General features: G+C 41.1%; 1 protein-coding gene across 1 annotated transcript in view; it reads left to right on the forward strand.

Moving 5' to 3' along the window:
• Nucleotides 1-17,952, forward strand: part of plxnb1b (plexin b1b) — a 143,389-nt gene that overhangs the window by 108,769 nt on the left and 16,668 nt on the right. Inside the window, exons 19-30 of the mRNA XM_077528653.1 lie at nt 1,130-1,266; nt 3,007-3,183; nt 3,278-3,470; nt 3,544-3,786; nt 8,365-8,544; nt 9,104-9,252; nt 12,950-13,050; nt 13,206-13,423; nt 13,501-13,679; nt 13,766-13,832; nt 15,493-15,639; nt 15,743-15,908. Coding sequence (XP_077384779.1) covers nt 1,130-1,266; nt 3,007-3,183; nt 3,278-3,470; nt 3,544-3,786; nt 8,365-8,544; nt 9,104-9,252; nt 12,950-13,050; nt 13,206-13,423; nt 13,501-13,679; nt 13,766-13,832; nt 15,493-15,639; nt 15,743-15,908 — 1,957 coding nt within the window. The remainder of the gene's footprint in view (nt 1-1,129; nt 1,267-3,006; nt 3,184-3,277; nt 3,471-3,543; nt 3,787-8,364; nt 8,545-9,103; nt 9,253-12,949; nt 13,051-13,205; nt 13,424-13,500; nt 13,680-13,765; nt 13,833-15,492; nt 15,640-15,742; nt 15,909-17,952) is intronic.

Below are 17,952 nucleotides of genomic sequence, written 5' to 3' on the forward strand. Positions count from 1 at the left end.
CCCAGTGGCTCTTCTCATCCTGCCGACTTGGGTCCTCTGGCACACTATCTAAGGCCAACAGCCTCAAACCTGGGTGTCAAGATGGACAGTGACTTTAAACTGGACCAGCAAATTGCCGCTGTTGTCAAATCCAGCTTTTTTCATCTTAGGCAGCTAGCTAAGGTCAAAAATCTCAGCTGCACTTAGAAATGGTAATCCATGCCTTTGTTACATCTCGGCTGCACTTTACTTTGGAATCAGCCGGTCCTCCCTCAAACGTCTCCAGCTTGTCCAAAATGCTGCTGCTCATCTCCTTACTGGTGCCCGTAAGAGGGAACACATAACCCCTATCTTAGCCTCTCTTCACTGGCTGCCCGTGAAATTTAGAGCCCACTTTAAGATTCTTCTATTTGTTTTCAAATCTCTCAATGGTCTTGCCCCACCTTATCTCGCCGAGCTCTTGCACTCTAACACACCTGCCTGGTGCCTCAGGTCAGCAGACCAGACTTAATTGGAGGTACCTAAGCGGAGGCTTAGGTGAGATCGAGCCTTTGCTGTTGCCGGTCCCTCCCTTTGGAACAACCTTCCACTAAATATTAGGCAATCCCCCTCTTTATCCTCTTTTAAAATACGTCTTAAAACACATCTGTTTTCTTTGTCTTTTGGCACACCATGAGATTTATTTTTGGTGTTGTGTGGTGTGTATGAGTTTGATGTTTAGTCTACTTATTTATTTATTTATTTATTTATTTATTTATTTATTCACACGCCTACCGCTTATTAATTTACTGATGTAAAATGTATTTACTTGGGGAAAAAAATGGTGTACGCACTTCAAAATGTTTGCTTTGTTCTTGTTTTGTTACCTTATTCTTTACTGCACAACTGATATTTATGTTTATGTACAGCACTTTGTATACAGCAATGCCTCTTCTTAAAGCTCTTTATAAATAAAGTTGAGTTGAGATGAGTCCTAGTTGGAATCAAAGCAGAGACCTTCTTCAGTGCTACTGATGATATCAGATTACCGTATCTAAAACTTTTTGGTATAAGATTGTTAATTGATGATGGGACCAGCCAATGCAGAGCTTCTTTTTTGAGAAATAGAATAATATTGATGCATTTTTCCATATCATGTCTGAACCTGCAGGATCCATTTGTGATGGGAGTGTTGCCTGAAAGAGGTCCCAAAGCTGGTGGAACAACTCTGACAATCAGTGGCAGAAACCTTTTGACAGGCCGACCTTCTGATCTCACCGTCACTGTAGGAGGAGTGCCCTGTAACATGTGAGCAGTGTTGTGCAAATTGATTTTTTCAAGCTCTTCGTTATAGTTGCTAATTACAGTGCTAAAAAAGAAAAAGAATTTGTTGCTGAATTAATCCTTTGTAATTAGTTAACAGAGAAACTATTTATTGCGTTGTTGTTTTTTTTAGGGGGTTCACTGGTCTGTTACCTAGATTGGAACAGATGGGAATTGTATTTAATGTAATATTGTTGTACTTAGAATCAGAACTAGTAGATATACTATAGGTCCTAATTCAGGTATTTTCTTCACTCATAAAAACAGTTGTTTGACTTTTGACTTAGTCCCTGTCAGTCAGTGTTTTAAATTCAACGTATTATGCTGGGTTCTCACCAAACTGAAACGCTTCCTTCGGGAGCGTTTCACTGCGTAGAATTTTTTGGAACGATCGCCACTCATTCGCGCTTTCGTGCGCACCGATCGGAGGAGGCGTGTCCCTTGGTGAACAAGGAAGTGGAGCACTTTAGCGAGTCAACAAAAAGTGAGCACTGCCAACTACTTCCACTTCTTTCCTGGGACTAAACAGCCGTGGCACTATTTTCTCCTTTTTTGAGGTTCGTGATAGTGCTTTCGCTTTTTTAGTGGCAATTTGGCGGCTGGCCGTTGAGCTAAAAATAGCTTTGACATGGATGATAAACATTGCTGCTTCCTCAGTACAGTTCATTAGCAAGTAAACAGACTTACCAGCACTTGAATGCTACTTCTTTGCTCACCATTCTGTCCCGGTTGGCATGTTGTTGCGCTCGGGGTGACAATAGAGAGGACGCTGTGTGACGTAGCCCGTACTTGAAGCCAATTGGCTGCCGCTAGGCGAAAAGCAAAAAGTTCAATTTTTTTAACTTTGGCGAATAGGCGATTGTGCGGATTTTCGTCAGGAATGTGCGGATTTTCGCTGCTGCGCACCGCGTCCCTGCGCGGCAAAGGCGTCCTCCGCGCCGCCCCACGCTCTTTGGTTCCGTTGCACGCGAACTCCATTGACTACAATGCAAACGCGCCACCGAAACGCCTTCCCCCGCTTTTGGTGAGAACGCAGCATTAGTGTGACATTAAAGGGAGTACACCACGGTATTTTAAGCCCTTCCAAAAGTTAACAATAGGCACAATGATTAAATCTTACCTTTGACACCATGGCGATGTAAATTTTCATTAAATATTAGGTGTTTTGATTATTATTATAATTATATTAAGTACTTCGTGCATCCTTGCTGTGGTTCTCCTGCCTCCCTGCATTTTGGGTCCGCCACCCCACACGAACAGTGACACAAACACTCGCAAGTGACAAGTGACATTTTAAAGTCCCAAGATTAGCGGAAGATAGCAAAAGTTGTTCCTCCCGTTTGCCTCAAGAAAAAGATTGTTGTCAATACCAGTTTGGTTTTGAAAAGTAATCTTAACTATTCCAGTTATGACTGTTTTGTCAAATCAATCCTTTTTTTTTTTATTTCTTTTTTTTTTTCTTTTTAAAGAGACTCAATGTTGTTCATTTGGGCACCTTGCCTTTAGGACAAAATCACCACCAGAAATTAAGAGAAGCCCAGATCTGTAAATTGAGAAGTAGTTTGTTTGTTTCAATCCTGTATTTAAAAAGTGCCTTTTCCTGAGTGAAGCCGACAGACTGGGCCTTTAATAATACTGTTGCTTCAGTCACTGCATGTGACGCACACAAGAAGACACATTTGGTCCAAAAGAATCAATCGAGTATCCTGTGTGTCTTCTTCTCAGGGTGTCAGAGGTTCAAATCTCCAGTCTTCAGTGTGTGACAGGTAGCAGCAACAAGACAGGAAATCACCAGGTCACTCTGCATTATGGCACCAGCCAACGCCACCTCCACACTTCAGCTTACCATTACACTCTCAACCCCAATATCACCCAGGCCAAGCCAGCTAAAAGCTTCTTGAGGTAAGTTGTTCATCACTCCATTTTTGTCCTTCCAAGCTGCTCATTTCCGTCATATGAAGAGACGGGCATTTTACAGTATTGTTCTCCTGTTTAGTGGCGGTCGACTGATATATGTGTCAGGCCACAACCTGGACGTAGTGCAAGAACCCCAGATGGTTGTTACTCTGTCTCCCTACGAGCCCATTCAGAAAAATAGGACTAGCAGAAGGAAGAAGCGCAGAACAAGTTCTGCCAAAATGGTTCCTGACCCAGTTTGTCCTGGAGATATGCTGTGCTCCGTCAAACAGGTATGTGTGCATGTATGCGTGTTCATGTTTGCCAGCAAAACCTACTTTCTTTTGTCTTTTTGCCTTTTATCAGTTCACAGAACGCTGTGAGGTGAATTCCTCATCCTTGATCCTGTGTCGATCCCCTATGGTGGACTCGTCTGTTTGGGGGTCAAAGGTCACTGTAGAGTTTCTGCTGGACAACCTGCGCTTTGACATCAACACTGTGAACCCGCAGGCCTTCAGCTATGAGCCCAACCCTGTCCTGCGCCCGCTGAACCAGCAGGACCCCCTGAAGGCGTATCGCTACAATCCTGGCAGCTTCATTCAGCTGGAGGTCAGATAACTTGAAGTTAAATATAATAAGGCAAACGGAATCTATTCATGGCAAGCTATTTGTAACAACATTACAGTGTGTCAGATCTCGCTTACCTTGCCGACTCTCCGTTCAATGGGTTAAAGCTCCCCTTTATCACCACCTGCTGTAACATAGTCAAAATTCAGGAGTTGATGGGAACTCTCCAAGAAGGATTTGTTTCGGTTCTCACCGCCCCGGTTTTAGAGCGTCAGTCCGGTCTTGCTTCAGAAAAACCCTTATTGAGTAACCAATTTGAAATAAGGATACTATCTGAACACATTCTTTTTACAGCGGCTCTTTTTCGGAACGATCGATCGCACTCGTTAAGACCTAAATAAGTTCAGTTGGTTGTGTTAAACCCTCATGAACTTGTATTCCTAATTTAAAATAAACCGAAGTAACTTTAAAGGTTCAGGGAGAGCTGTTACCGATGGTATGGTATAGTTGTTCATTCGTTAAAAGACCTAAGTGGTTATTAAGTGTGACTGAGATAGAATTTAAAGTTGAAAAGAAATAAAGAAAATTATAGAAAGGGGATGCCTTTATGCGTTCACTGCTTATTTAATTTGCCTAAAGATAAGAGGAGTGATAGTAGTACTAATACTTGAGTGTATATATTACTACACTAATTCACAAAAGAATTTAAATTATTTCATTCCAGATAAAGTCAATAAATGAGTAAAAATTCACTCGTTATTTGGATATCCACAATCCAAATAAATTTAATAAATGAGCAAAAATTCACTAAAAATCATTCCAACTAAATTCAATAAATTAGTAAAAATGTATTTGTTTTAGATAATCATAATCCAAATTAATTCACTAGATGAGTAAAAACTCACCCAATATTTCAATATTCCTCATCCAAATAAAGTCAATAAATAAATACAAATTTACACAATACTTGAAAAAGGTTTACAATAGGAATAAAATCCTCTTTGAAAGTTTATACAATGTAGCGTTAAATCTATCAAAAAGAAATAAACTAACTCGCATTAAGAAACGGATTAAAATACACATACAATCCTTAATTCAAAGTGTTACTTTTGTATAACTCGCTCTCCTCTCAAGGGATGGGTTCCTATTTAATTGAGTCGAAATACTTTAATCTAGTTGAATTTAATTCTAGATAAAGTCTCCATCACTACTATTAATAGTTATCACTATAACTAAAAACAGTAAAACCTGTATAAAACGTATACACTTATAGTCTGGAATAATCAGAAAAATACATTGAATTTTTGTGAATTTATTACAATTAAAATAAAATAAAACAAATAATCAAACAATTAAGTGAAATGGATAAAATAAAATAAAACAATTTCCAATAATACCCAAGACTCAAGTTCACAATTGAGGGATTTGGAAATAAAACTAAAGCATATTAAGACTAAAACTATAAGTCTTGAAATAAAAACATAATTAATTCCCAATCAAAAGAATTAAAAAATAAGATAAAATAGAATCAAAATTAAAAGTTTAAAGTGAGACACTTTAAGAATAAAAAATAATAATGTAGTGCAAATCAAAAGAATTAAAAATAAAATAAAATATAACATTTTAAAATAAATAAATTAAAAATAAACTAAAGAATCGGGAGCAAATATTAGAATAAGATAATAAAAGTTTAAAGATGAGACCAATTAAAACAAATAAAAAAAAAATAAAAAATGTAAGTTCCAATAACCTTCAAAAAGTCCTTATTTCAGTTACTGTGAAATACAGTGTATAGCAAGGCAAGGCAAAACATTCCACTATAAATCCATCAAAGAATAAAATAGTGAAATAAAATAACAGATGAAAGGTTAAATCTTAATTTCACTCATAGGAATAAGACATCATGACTTTTTTTGGAGTCAAAGAGCCCGATCCTCACTCCCGGTAAGCAGAAATCTTGAAGAAAGTTTGATCTTTTTAGGGTGTGAATATAGACAATTAATCAATTTGTCTATATTCGAAGTTGAATAAACTCCAGCAGTTTTGGCCATGATGACAGGCTGAGATTAATTTAAAAAAAGGCTTCCTTCTATGCCAGAATTCTTCTCCCATCTTGCTAGAATCTAACCAATTTAGAAATGTCCAATATAACATGACTACAGTAAGTCTGAGCTGAATTGCAGCCTCATGTTATCTTCTCAAAGAACTCCGGCATGTCCCTCGCGCTGCGTGCGTCCAGGAAGAAAAAGAAGCGAGCTCAAATGGACGTCAGCCTTTATATAAGGTCTCGGTGACATACCCAGACGATGAGTCATGCAGCTAAGGCCAGTTCAGGGCTCCTCAACCCTGACACACTTAGTGACGCCATCATTCTAGCTTTGACAGTTGGAGGGAGAAGATGCTTCGTCATTCAACAGAAATCACTTTCTTCAAGTGCTTCGGGAGTACGGGGTACCGAGCTCCCTGATACTGGCTGTTCAGTCCCTGTACGACCGTTGCCAGAGTTTGGTCCGCATTGCCGGCAGTAAGTCGAATTTGTTTCCAGTGAGGGTTGGACTCCGCCAAGGTTGCCCTTTGTCACTGATTCTGTTTATAACTTTTATGGACAGAATTTCTTGGCGCAACGGAGGCGTCGAGGTTGTTCCGGTTTGGTGGCCTCAGCATTGCATCTCTGCTCATTGCAGATGATGTGGTGCTGTTGGCTTCATCAAGTCGTGATCTCCAACTCTCATTAGAGCCGTTCGCAGCCGTGTGTGAAGCGGTTGGGATGAATATCAGCACCTCCAAATCCGAGACCATGGTCCTCAGTCGGAAAATGGTGGCGTGTCCTCTTCGGGTCGGGGATGAGATCCTGCCCCAAGTGGAGCAGTTCAAGTATCTTGGGGTCTTGTTCACAAATAAGGGCAGGATGGAGCGGGAGATCGACAGGCGGATGGACGCAGCGTCTGCAGTGATGCGGACTCTGTATCGGTCTGTTGTGGTGAAGAAGAAGCTGAGTCGAAAGGCGAAGCTCTCGATTTACCAGTCGATCTACGTTCCAACCCTCTCCTATGGTCACGAGCTGTGGGTCGTGACCGAAAGAACGAGATCCCGGATACAAGCGGCCAAAATGAGTTTCGTCCGCAGGGTGTCCGGGCTCTCCCTTAGAGATAGGGTGAGAAGCTCGGTCATCCGGGAGGGACTCAGAGTCGAGCCGCTCCGTGTTGAGAGGAGCCAGCTGAGGTGGCTCGGGCATCTGGTTCGGATGCCTCCTGGACGCCTCCCGGGGGAGGTGTTCCGGGCATGTCCCATCGGCAGGAGGCCCCGGGGACAACCCAGGATATGTTGGAGAGGTTATGTCTCTCGGCTGGCCTGGGAACGCCTTGGGATAACACTGGAGGAGCTGGTTGAAGTGGCTGGGGAGAGGGAAGTCTGGGCTTACCTGCTAAAGCTGCTGCCCCCGTGACCCGACCTCGGTTAAGCGGTAGATGATGGATGGATGGATGGGTAAACACTCTGGCGTTGTCCTCCTCCCTTCTCTCTGTGCTGCTTGCACGTACGTATGTGTTCACACTTCCGCGACAAGCGTGTGGTGAGGCAGAGCGATCATTCAGTGTAACACAAACCAATCCACAATAATACCGTCAAACTATTTCAATATAAAAGTTTTTTTAAAAACCTTATATGCTTTTGAATACTTCTCTGCTTATTGGTTATTATCTGCTATACTTCTCATCAGGTCAAGCTGACCTTTGGCACTTGGTAAACGGCACTTCATTTATATAGCGCTTTTCCACCTTTAAGACCCTCAAAGCGCTTTGCATTTTGACTACCCATTCACCTACTGATGACGCAGCATCAGGAGCAATTGGGAGTTCAGTATCTTGCTCAAGGATACTTCGACATGGTCACAATCCCCTGGGATCGAACCCACAACCTCTGGGTTGGGAGACGACCACCATACCACTGAGCCACCCAGAGAGCCGCGTCTTAATTCCAGTCTGCTTCTAAGTAGGTCAAGCTGATGTTAGATTTACTTGTAAAAAAAAAACAAAAAAAAAACTTGTATACGCACTTCAAAATGTTTACCTTGTTCTTGTTTTGTTACCTTATTCTTTACTGCACAACCGATATTTATGTTTATGTACAGCATTTTGTATACAGCAATGCCTGTTCTTAAAGTTGAGTCGAGTCGGGTCGAGTCGAGTCCTGGGTCGTCCCCGGGGACTCCTGCCAGAGGAACTGAATGGGACTGAATATATATCCATCCATCCATTTTCTGAACCGCTAATCCTCACCAGGGTTACGGGCATCCTGGAACCTATCCCAGCTGTCAATGGGAGTAGGCGGTGTACACCCTGACCTGGCCGCCGACCAATCGCAGGGCACATATAGACGAACACCCAATCGCGCGCTCACACTCACAGCTACGGACAATTTGTAGTGGTCAATCGGCCTACCATGCATGTTTTTGGAATGTGGGAGGAAACCGGAGTACCCGGTAAACCCACAGACACGGGGAGAAAATGCAAACTCCACACAGGAAGGGCAGAGCTGGAATGGAGCCCTGCACCTCAGATTGAATGTTGATTGAATATACAGAATAGTATAAATAATTCTAATCTATTTTATGTTTCTCAGGGAGAAAATCTCGACCTGGCTATTAGCAAGGAAGAGGTGGTTGTGTTAATCGGAGAGGGTGTATGTGCTGTTAAGACACTTACGAGAAACCATCTGTACTGCGAGCCGCCACCTCATCAGCCTGCATCTGGACCGAATGGCAAGAAACGAGAGGGTTCTGACAACCTGCCTGAATTCACTGTGAGTCCGCCAAATACTTTTTACTAGGGATGGCCGATTATCGGCGCCGATATTTGGCATTTTGACAAATATCGGCATCGGCCATGTTTTGAATCTGAAGGCCGATAAAGCTCACTGAGCAGGGGATACTTGCGAACGTAGCGAATTTGGGGTTTTCATCAGGATTTGTAAGATGTTCGCAGTCAGTTTTTATTTGTCGTAAACACATTTGGAACATATTCACACAATTTTTCACCGCAAAAATCTTTTTGAAACGTTTTTACGAACCCTAACAAAAACCCCAAATGAGCTACATTCACATGAATTTGTTACTCAGTGAGAAATTATATATAGTTTGAAAGAATTCCCCCCCCTCCCCATTTTACTGCAAATGAATATCGGCTTGAAATATCGGTTATCGGCCGACTTGACTACAAATAATCTGTATCGGTATCGGCCTTGAAAAAACCATATCGGTGTATCACTACAGTTTTTACGATTCCGTCCCCTTTCAAGCATGGACATTTGATGTACTGTAGTTTGACTTCTAATGGTATCATTCATGTTTTATGTTTGTCAGGTCCATATGGGAAACTTAAACTTCTCCCTGGGTAAGGTTCAGTATGACAATCTAAGCCTGGCCACATTTCCCCTGGAGGCTCAGATTGGAGTCGGAGTTGGGGCGTCCATTGTGGCATTCATTGTCCTTATCATCGTACTTGTATACAGGTTTGTAGTAGTAAGTATTACATATCAGAGATGTGGACTCGAGTCACTGTATTGATGACTTGTGACTTAACTTGACAATAACTAAAATACTTGAAGATGACTCCACTTGCGTTTAAGAATTTAAGACATGGGAATTGACTTTACTGGAGACATGAAAGACTTGATTGCTGTTTATTTGATAGTTTCTGTTCAAAGATAAAAATATGACATTAACTCTTTGACTGCCAAAAACGTTTAATAGCAATTAGTAAAATCACGATGTATAAATGTTAAATGATGTCAACTATGTTTGTTTGTTTGTTTGTTTGTTTGTTTGTTTGTTTTTTAATCAATGGGAAGTGCAACATCTAAGTGCAGCGTGCCTGGTCAATAGGTTGTGGAATAAAAAACACTCACTAACTATGCCCAGCAGGTGGCAGCATTGTATCTCTTTTCAATGGGCTGTCGGTTTAGGAAATTACAATGAAACATGACAAAATCTGATGAAAGAACTTTTTCAAAGATGATGTGAAACATCCAAGCCTTTGTCATATTAATGTTTATTTTATTTTGTTTTGATAACGTGTGGCAGTAAAAGAGTTAATGAAGCTATGATATAACAAATCAGGATGTGAGCACATGCTAGGTAAGGGCACTGTCATGATTTGAGGATTAGCCTGTCATTCAGTGAAACCCCTTCACAGCCTCTCATTAGACAACGTCATGTCGGCTGGAGGAGGAGTAGTGCAAACACACTGTACTATTACTCTGCTATGAAAACTGCAAGTGAGCAGTGCAAATCAAAGGTGACAAAATTGAAGAACCATTTTGCCCAGTGAATATGTGTAATACATGGAGTAAATGTGGCTTTAAAGGAAGGAAACTGAGGTTAAAAACATGACATGATACAAATATGGTTTTAAAAATGAATGAATGAAATCATTTCTAAACAATGACATTTCAAAACTATATATGAAACTGTACATTTCCCAGTTGCAAAAGGAGTAGTGTCAGCATCAATATGAAACGATTTGAAAGTGGAAAAAAAAAAGTTTTGAAACTGAAAAAATGTGTTGAAACCCAAAAAAATAAGATCTGAATCTGAAAAGAAAAAAACATGCAACTGAAAAAAATAAGACCTCAAATGTCAAAATATATATGGAAGCAAAAAATGAAAATAAATAATTTATTCAAAGGCAGGATCGAAGTGAATCAAAATTAATTTTGACCCGAAAAAACTTTTCACATGCTTATTTTTATTTTGAATACCTTTTTATATTTTGTGAAATTCAAGATCAACACAACAATTTTCAGTTTCAAGTTTTATTTTTTCAAGTACAAAACTTTTGGCCCTAATTTAACTCCATACATCAAGCTGCAGTTGAGAGGGTCTTTAATAGCCATTGTGGAATCTTTGAGGCCACATCGTGCACTGCTTGCAAGGCATGCAAAGGAGGGAGCTGAAAGGGGGGGCATTGCCTTGGGCAACCACCGGGGGATGGGGGTATTTACAAAAACTAGAGTACATTCAGTGAATACTGGTCACCACTTGCTCCGGTTCCTCTGTGATGCTTTCAAACTGACTGTGTTTGGAGGACACAGTCACTTCCTAACGCTACTTCCCCCTTCTCTCCGCCAATACATATGTTGTAATGACAAATTATCCACCAGTTTTTTGCTCCTCCCACTTGAAAGCCACAGAGGGCTTCGATAAACAACAGGGTCGCCTCTCCCTGTCGGCAATTAATGTACCGGTACTGTAATGTAATGTATCTGATTGTGTTTTTTTTTTTTTTTTCTGTAACTAAACGGACTACAGTTACATTGTTTTTTGTATCCTGATTATATAATGCTGGTTAGTGGTAACATTCCATTACTCCCCAAACATGTGCCGAACAGTGCTTGAAAAAGCTCCATCAATAAACCCCAAATGATACTGTACTTTATTTCACCTGCAAAATGGTTATGACGTGGCGCTGAATTGGAGTGCATTATCTTGTGTTTTTCCTACAAGTTAAATAAAAAGGCCAATAATATATACAGTGCTCAGCGCATATGAATATACCCCCTTCGAAAAATGAACATAACAATTTCTGCGCTTAATTCACAACATGAATGTATGGTTGATAATAGAATGCAAAGATGTCAAAATCCTTAGTTTAATCAAATTAACTCATGCGAAAAATGCAACCCACAACATAAAGGACTACATCAAGTTTATTTTTTCTAATTAATTAGGGGGAGGGCCCAATTTATTTATTTTTTTTCCAGCATCATGCTACGCCACATGCATGTAAACACACCACATTGGATTACAGCCGTACGCTAATTTCCATTCGTTGTCCCCATGCAGATCACAGAAACATAAACAAAACATCTAGGTGAAGACGCACAACATATAAAGCAAGCAAAAAATATTGATGAAAACATGATTAAATGTCCAAGTAATGATTCCATCCATCCATCCATCTTCTTCCGCTTATCCGGGGTCGGGTCGCGGGGGCAGCAGCTTCAGGAGGGAAACCCAGACTTCCCTCTCCCCAGCCACTTCAACCAGCTCCTCCGGTGGGATCCCAAGGCGTTCCCTGGCCAGCCGAGAGACATAGTCTCTCCAGCGTGTCCTGGGTCGTCCCCGGGGCCTCCCACCGGTGGGACATGCCCGGAACACCTCCCCAGGGAGGCGTCCAGGAGGCATCCGAACCAGATGCCCGAGCCACCTCAGCTGGCTCCTCTCAACGCGGAGGAGCAGCGGCTCGACTCTGAGTCCCTCCCGGATGACCGAGCTTCTCACCCTATCTCTAAGGGAGAGCCCGGACACCCTGCGGAGGAAACTCATTTCGGCCGCTTGTATCCGGGATCTCGTTCTTTCGGTCACGACCCACAGCTCGTGACCATAGGTGAGGGTTGGAACGTAGATCGACCGGTAAATCGAGAGCTTTGCCTTTTGGCTCAGCTCTTTCTTCACCACGACGGACCGATACAGAGTCCGCCCAAGTAATGATTATGTGACTGAATTGCTTTTTGCCATGTCTTGAGTTTGGTCTTGAAGGTATTGAAAGTGGGGCATTCTCTAATTATATTATTATATAATTATATAATAATAATAATAATAATATAAATAATAACTTGTTTGACTTTACTGGTCTCTCTTTATACCAGATACTGCAGGTAAGGCCGCATAGATACAGTGACTTCATTTATCACAGGACTTGATATGATTTGACCCGTGACTTGACTTACTCAAGACAAAATGACCTGGAACTTGCTTGAGACATGAAGGTGAAATTTGAATGTGTGACTTTGATCCCCATGTAGCAATATGACCTAAAATATTAACGTCATCAAATTTACCAAAACAGTTTGTTTCCTTTCACACTTCAGTGCGTGTTGTGCTTTTATGTATTCGTTGGCTATGATGAAATGTGATTTAAAATTTTGTTAAATTCATATTTAAACAGTCAAATTTTGTAATTAAATTGCCATGGAACTGAACCAAAGTCAAAGTCATGATGTCGGCGAACGCACGCAAGAAGGATAATCTCAGTCAGTTTACCATATCGCAGGCCTTTTTTCTATGCTTTAAAACTGACCCCAACTTGTACCGTAACCGCATCATGAGGTGAAATGACTTAACTAGACAAAGTCAAGACTGGAGTTCTATTGATCATATGGAAACCTGCTTTGTCCTCCTGTCTCTATCCACTCATTGCTTTGTCAGGAGAAAGAGCAAGCAGGCTTTAAGAGACTACAAAAAGGTTCAGATCCAACTTGAAAACCTCGAAACCAGCGTGAGGGACCGCTGCAAGAAGGAGTTCACAGGTAAGAGCGTTGGAAGAGTAAAGTCAGAAGGAGAGCGGTAAATAATGTTTTGCACTTGAAAACGTACAGTTTCTGCCACGATATCACGACTCATCGTTAAATCTGTTGACGAAATCTTGTCTGACCTTTCACTCCTGCCCCACTCACTGAGCCAGACCTGATGACAGAGATGATGGACATGTCAAGTGATCTAGTCGGCTCTGGCATCCCTTTCCTTGATTACCGGATGTACGCAGAACGCATTTTCTTCCCCGGCCACCGGGAGTCACCGCTGAGGAGAGATCTGGATGTTCAGGAGTGTCGCAGGCAGACAGTGGAGCAGGGTCTGGTGCAACTATCTAACCTTCTCAACAGTAAACTCTTCTTGACCAAGGTACTGTAAGCAGCATCACTCTCTGTACATTTAGCAAACTTAGTTTGATTTAATATTGAAAAAGCTTCTCCCCTAAGTTCATTCATACCCTGGAAAGCCAGCGGACTTTCTCTCCCCGAGACCGTGCCTATGTCGCCTCTTTACTTACGGTGGCACTGCATGGCAAACTGGAATACTTTACTGATATCCTCAAAACCCTCTTGAACGACCTTGTCGAGCAATATGTGGCCAAGAACCCCAAACTGATGCTACGGAGGTAAGAGAAACGAGAGGGAGTTTGTGAATTCAAGCCGTCATTCAGATGCATTTTCACAGTTTCAAACTTTTTTTCATCTTTGACAGAACCGAGACTGTGGTGGAGAAGCTGCTGACCAACTGGATGTCCATCTGTCTCTATGCTTTCCTCAGAGTCAGTCAGTCTTCATTTTGAACTTAGGACACAGAGTAGAAATAAGGGAATTTTGAGGCGCAGATGGCGGTGGTAGTAGTAGTAGTAGAGATGTAACGATAAGGGCAATATCGTGATATCACGATATTAAAACTGCCACAATATTGTCGTCGTCATGTTCACAATATTTAAAAGGAACACATCTGTTAAAAAAGTCAGGTTGATTTCCATTTGTGCATTTCTAGCACCCTCTAGTGACTAGTTTATTAGTGCAATTTAATTTTCATTAGGGATGTTTTGGCCTTCTATGATTAAAATCTATGCTAAATTATCAGATAAAGGGGAACCTAATTTGCTTGTGAAGTGATCAATGTGTGATTGCATTACCAAGTAAGTGCCTCAATATTGTTATTAGAGCTTGGAGGGTGGTTTATATGCATTGCTGTTATGTACAAAATCACAATATTGTGCTTTTTTAAGTATGAGCTCTTTTTTTACAATATTGTGATCGTTTTTAAATATCGCCAACGCCCCCACAATATCGTGATAATTATCGTATCATGACCTTCATATCGTGATATCGTATTGTGATGTTTGGTTATCGTTACATCCCTAATTATTAGTATTATTATTAGTAGTAGTAGTAGGAACAATAATCTCCACTAAAGCAAGAGGGGACTTGTATCACTAACACTATCATTGTTGTTTGGCCTCTCGTGAGTGCTGTTGGTCATAGTTTTTTAACGTGGTAGCGTAACAACTAGGGATGTCACGAAAAGGGCAATATCGTGATATTGTGATATTAAAACTGCCACAATATCGTCTTCGTCATGTTCACAATATTTAACTCATTCACTGCCTTTGACAAGTATACTTGTCAATTGTATTTTTTAGAGCGGTGCTAAATAGGGGCGAATCTGAGCATGCTCCACTGTAAATATCAAACTTGGAAACAACTTTACTGATGCCCAACCACCGGTAGATGACATCATTGCCCCATTTTATAGGAAATAAACACAGTTTCAGAGTCCATGGGAGAAATGGCTGTATTTTGGCAAACCTACATTTTTCTGCTGTCAATTATAAAAGAACGGGACGGGACAAAAAGTAGGGAGTCTATTCTATTATTTGGTAGATTCGGTTTATATATAATTATTGAATGGAATATCACGTGAGTATTGGAAATGTAAAAAGTTTCTATAATGACTGGCAGTGAATGAGTTTTAAAAGGAACACATTTGTTAAAAAAAAAAAAAAAAAAAGTCAGGTTGATTTTCATTTGTGCAGTTCTAGCACCCTCTAGGGGCTATTTTATTAGTGGAATTTAATTTTCATTAGGGATGTTTTGGCCTTCTATGTTTAAAATCTATGCTAATAGTCAGATGAAGGGGAACCTAATTTGCTTGTGAAACAATCAATGTGTGCTTGCATTAGCAAGTAAGTGCCTCAATATTCTTATTAGAGATTGTAGGTAGTTTATATGCATTGCTGTTATGTACAAAAGCACAATATTGTACTTTTTTGAGTATGAGCTCTTTTTTTTTTTAACAATATTGTGATCTTTTTTTAAATATCGCCAACGCCCCCACAATATCATGATAATTATCGTATCGTGATATTGTATCGTGATGTTTGGGTATCATTACATCCCTAGTAACAACATATGTCTTTGTGTTTACAGGACTCTGCAGGGGAGTGTCTTTACATGCTTTTCAGGGCAATAAAGCACCAAGTAGACAAAGGACCAGTTGATGCTGTAACCGGCAAAGCAAAATATACGCTTAACGACAACCGCCTGCTGCGAGAAGACGTGGAGTACAAGACCTTGGTGAGCAAGAGACATTATAAGTCATGGTTCTTTTTAAGGTTATCTCACCATGTATGTCTGTGTCGAAATGTGGGCGATTTGAACCATTTTTTATTTTTTGCAGACACTTAATGTGCTAGTGCAGGGTGGAGGAGTGAATGAGTGCCAGCCGGTACCCTCGAAAGTGCTGGACTGCGACACCATCACGCAGGTGAAAGAGAAGCTGCTGGATCAGGTGTACAAAGGCACCACTTTCTCTTACCGACCCCATACAGACTCATTGGACCTGGGTGAGAATACACTGCTTTATCCATGCATACTCTGTATTCCAAAGGGTATTTTTTTGTGTAAGTGTTTTTTGGAGGGGGTCTTTTGCCTTTAACTCTTTGACCGCCAAAAATGTTTAACTCATTCACTCCCAGCCCTTTTCACAGAAGCAATTCCGTTCGCTCCCGACTGTTTTACTGGATTTTGACTGATTCTGCAAGGCCCAGAGAAGATTGTGTTCTATTGCTATAAAAGCATGGAACCTATCAAAAGAAAGATTAAAGTCTCTTCTTTCATAAGGAAAAAAAAGTATGCTTCTATCTGTTTCCGTTTTGCAGCAATTGGCATTAGAAGAGAGCTAAGTTTCATCAGTTTTCACAAATTATTTAAAATTGTAAGTGATTTAGCTTTTTTTCTCGATGGCCCTAGTTGATTTCCTTTGCTCTGCTGCCACCTGGTGGCCGTTTGTGTAATAACTACCATTTCTGCAACCGTTCTTCGCAGTTGAGAGGCTGCATCAAAGCCTTCTGTATGCTCTAGCATGGAAAAAAACAAACAAAAAAACAATGTATAAATACGTCTTTGGGACATTTAAAACATTAAAAAACGTATTTACACATTATTGGGAGCAAATTAGTTAATAACGATTAGTAAAATCACAATGTATGCCACCATAAACGTTAAATGACGCCAACTATATTTTTGTTTTTGTTTGTTTGTTTGTTTGTTTTTAAATCACTGGGCAGTGCAAAGGTTGCGGTGCGGTGCGTCTTGACTGCGGGTTCCGGACGGGTCAATTTTTTTGTCAATCCACACCGGCTCCGCACAGCTGCGGTCCGGCAGCTCCGTCGCCGCCCACTTCCCAACGTGTCTCGCGGGACCGCGCGCGCGCGATCATGGGGCATTTCACAACGACAAACATACAGAAAGTCTGTGCTCAACAGAGAAGCAGAAAGAGAGGTGGACTTCTTTTGATTTAACCTTTTCTTCTTCTTCTGCTATGAGATTCCATGCAGCATCCTTTTTTGGTTGTCCTTATAAAAAGGATGTGCCGTGTCATATATTATTTTGTGGTTTTCCACCTCCAATATAAACCTCTCCTCGTCCATGTTCGCTGGTGTCTAAACCGTGAATGAGCACATGGCCCGGCGACGCCCACGTCACGTTTTGCTGAAAAGCTTGCGAAATAGGAGCTGGCGAGTGTTTTATTCTGAAAGGTAACCGGAAATTTATTTTGAAACTGCGTCGGTCTTCCTGTCCCGCTCGATGTGTTTTGTGCGAGCTTGCCATTTGCCGGAGGCCTACCGCTGCGGCGTCCGGCAAAAATAGAAAATAGGCTATCCTTGCGGAAGGGCTGCGGCACGCCGCAGCTGAGACGCAGTCGACACGCAACGCACCCGCAAGCGGTGTAAACTGCACCATTCGAATGAATGGAATCTAATTGCTTGCGTCGCCGGACCGCACCGCAACCGCACCGCAACCGCATCCGGTGAAAACCCGGGGTTACGCTGCCTGGTCAATGGGTTGCGGAATCAAAAACACCCACTAACTATGGCCAGCAGATGGCAGCATTGTGTCTCTTTTCAATGACCTGCCGGTGTATGACATTACAATGAAACATGACGGAATCTGATGAAATCGAACGTTTTCAAGGATGACATACATGATCAAAGCCTTTGTCCCATTAAACCTAATTCACAGAGCGTCACTCAACCAAAAATATTCGTGTCAAATTCACTGTTGTGGAGAAAATGTATCTTTTCACAAAAAGCCTCTTTTCTCCTTATTTTTATTTTCCAATGTCACTCAAATTACCTATTTTCAAATGGTGATTACTAAAGAACGGAATAAGGTCGGAACATTTTTTCTTAATGAAAGAATGAAATGTGATCTTTCATTTGGTACCCACCTCGTATATGTAGTAAAAGCACGCAATATTCTGTTTGCCTTGAAAGATGAGTTAAAATGCTCGAAATCGGCTGGTACTGTTTTTGTTTTTTTTTTGTTTTTTGATAACGTGTGGCAGTAATAGAGTTAATGATAGGACAGCTGAAGTTTTTTAGGTTT

Source organism: Festucalex cinctus, chromosome 8 (genome assembly GCF_051991245.1).
Source record: "Festucalex cinctus isolate MCC-2025b chromosome 8, RoL_Fcin_1.0, whole genome shotgun sequence".
In the NCBI taxonomy this organism is placed as follows: domain Eukaryota; kingdom Metazoa; phylum Chordata; class Actinopteri; order Syngnathiformes; family Syngnathidae; genus Festucalex; species Festucalex cinctus.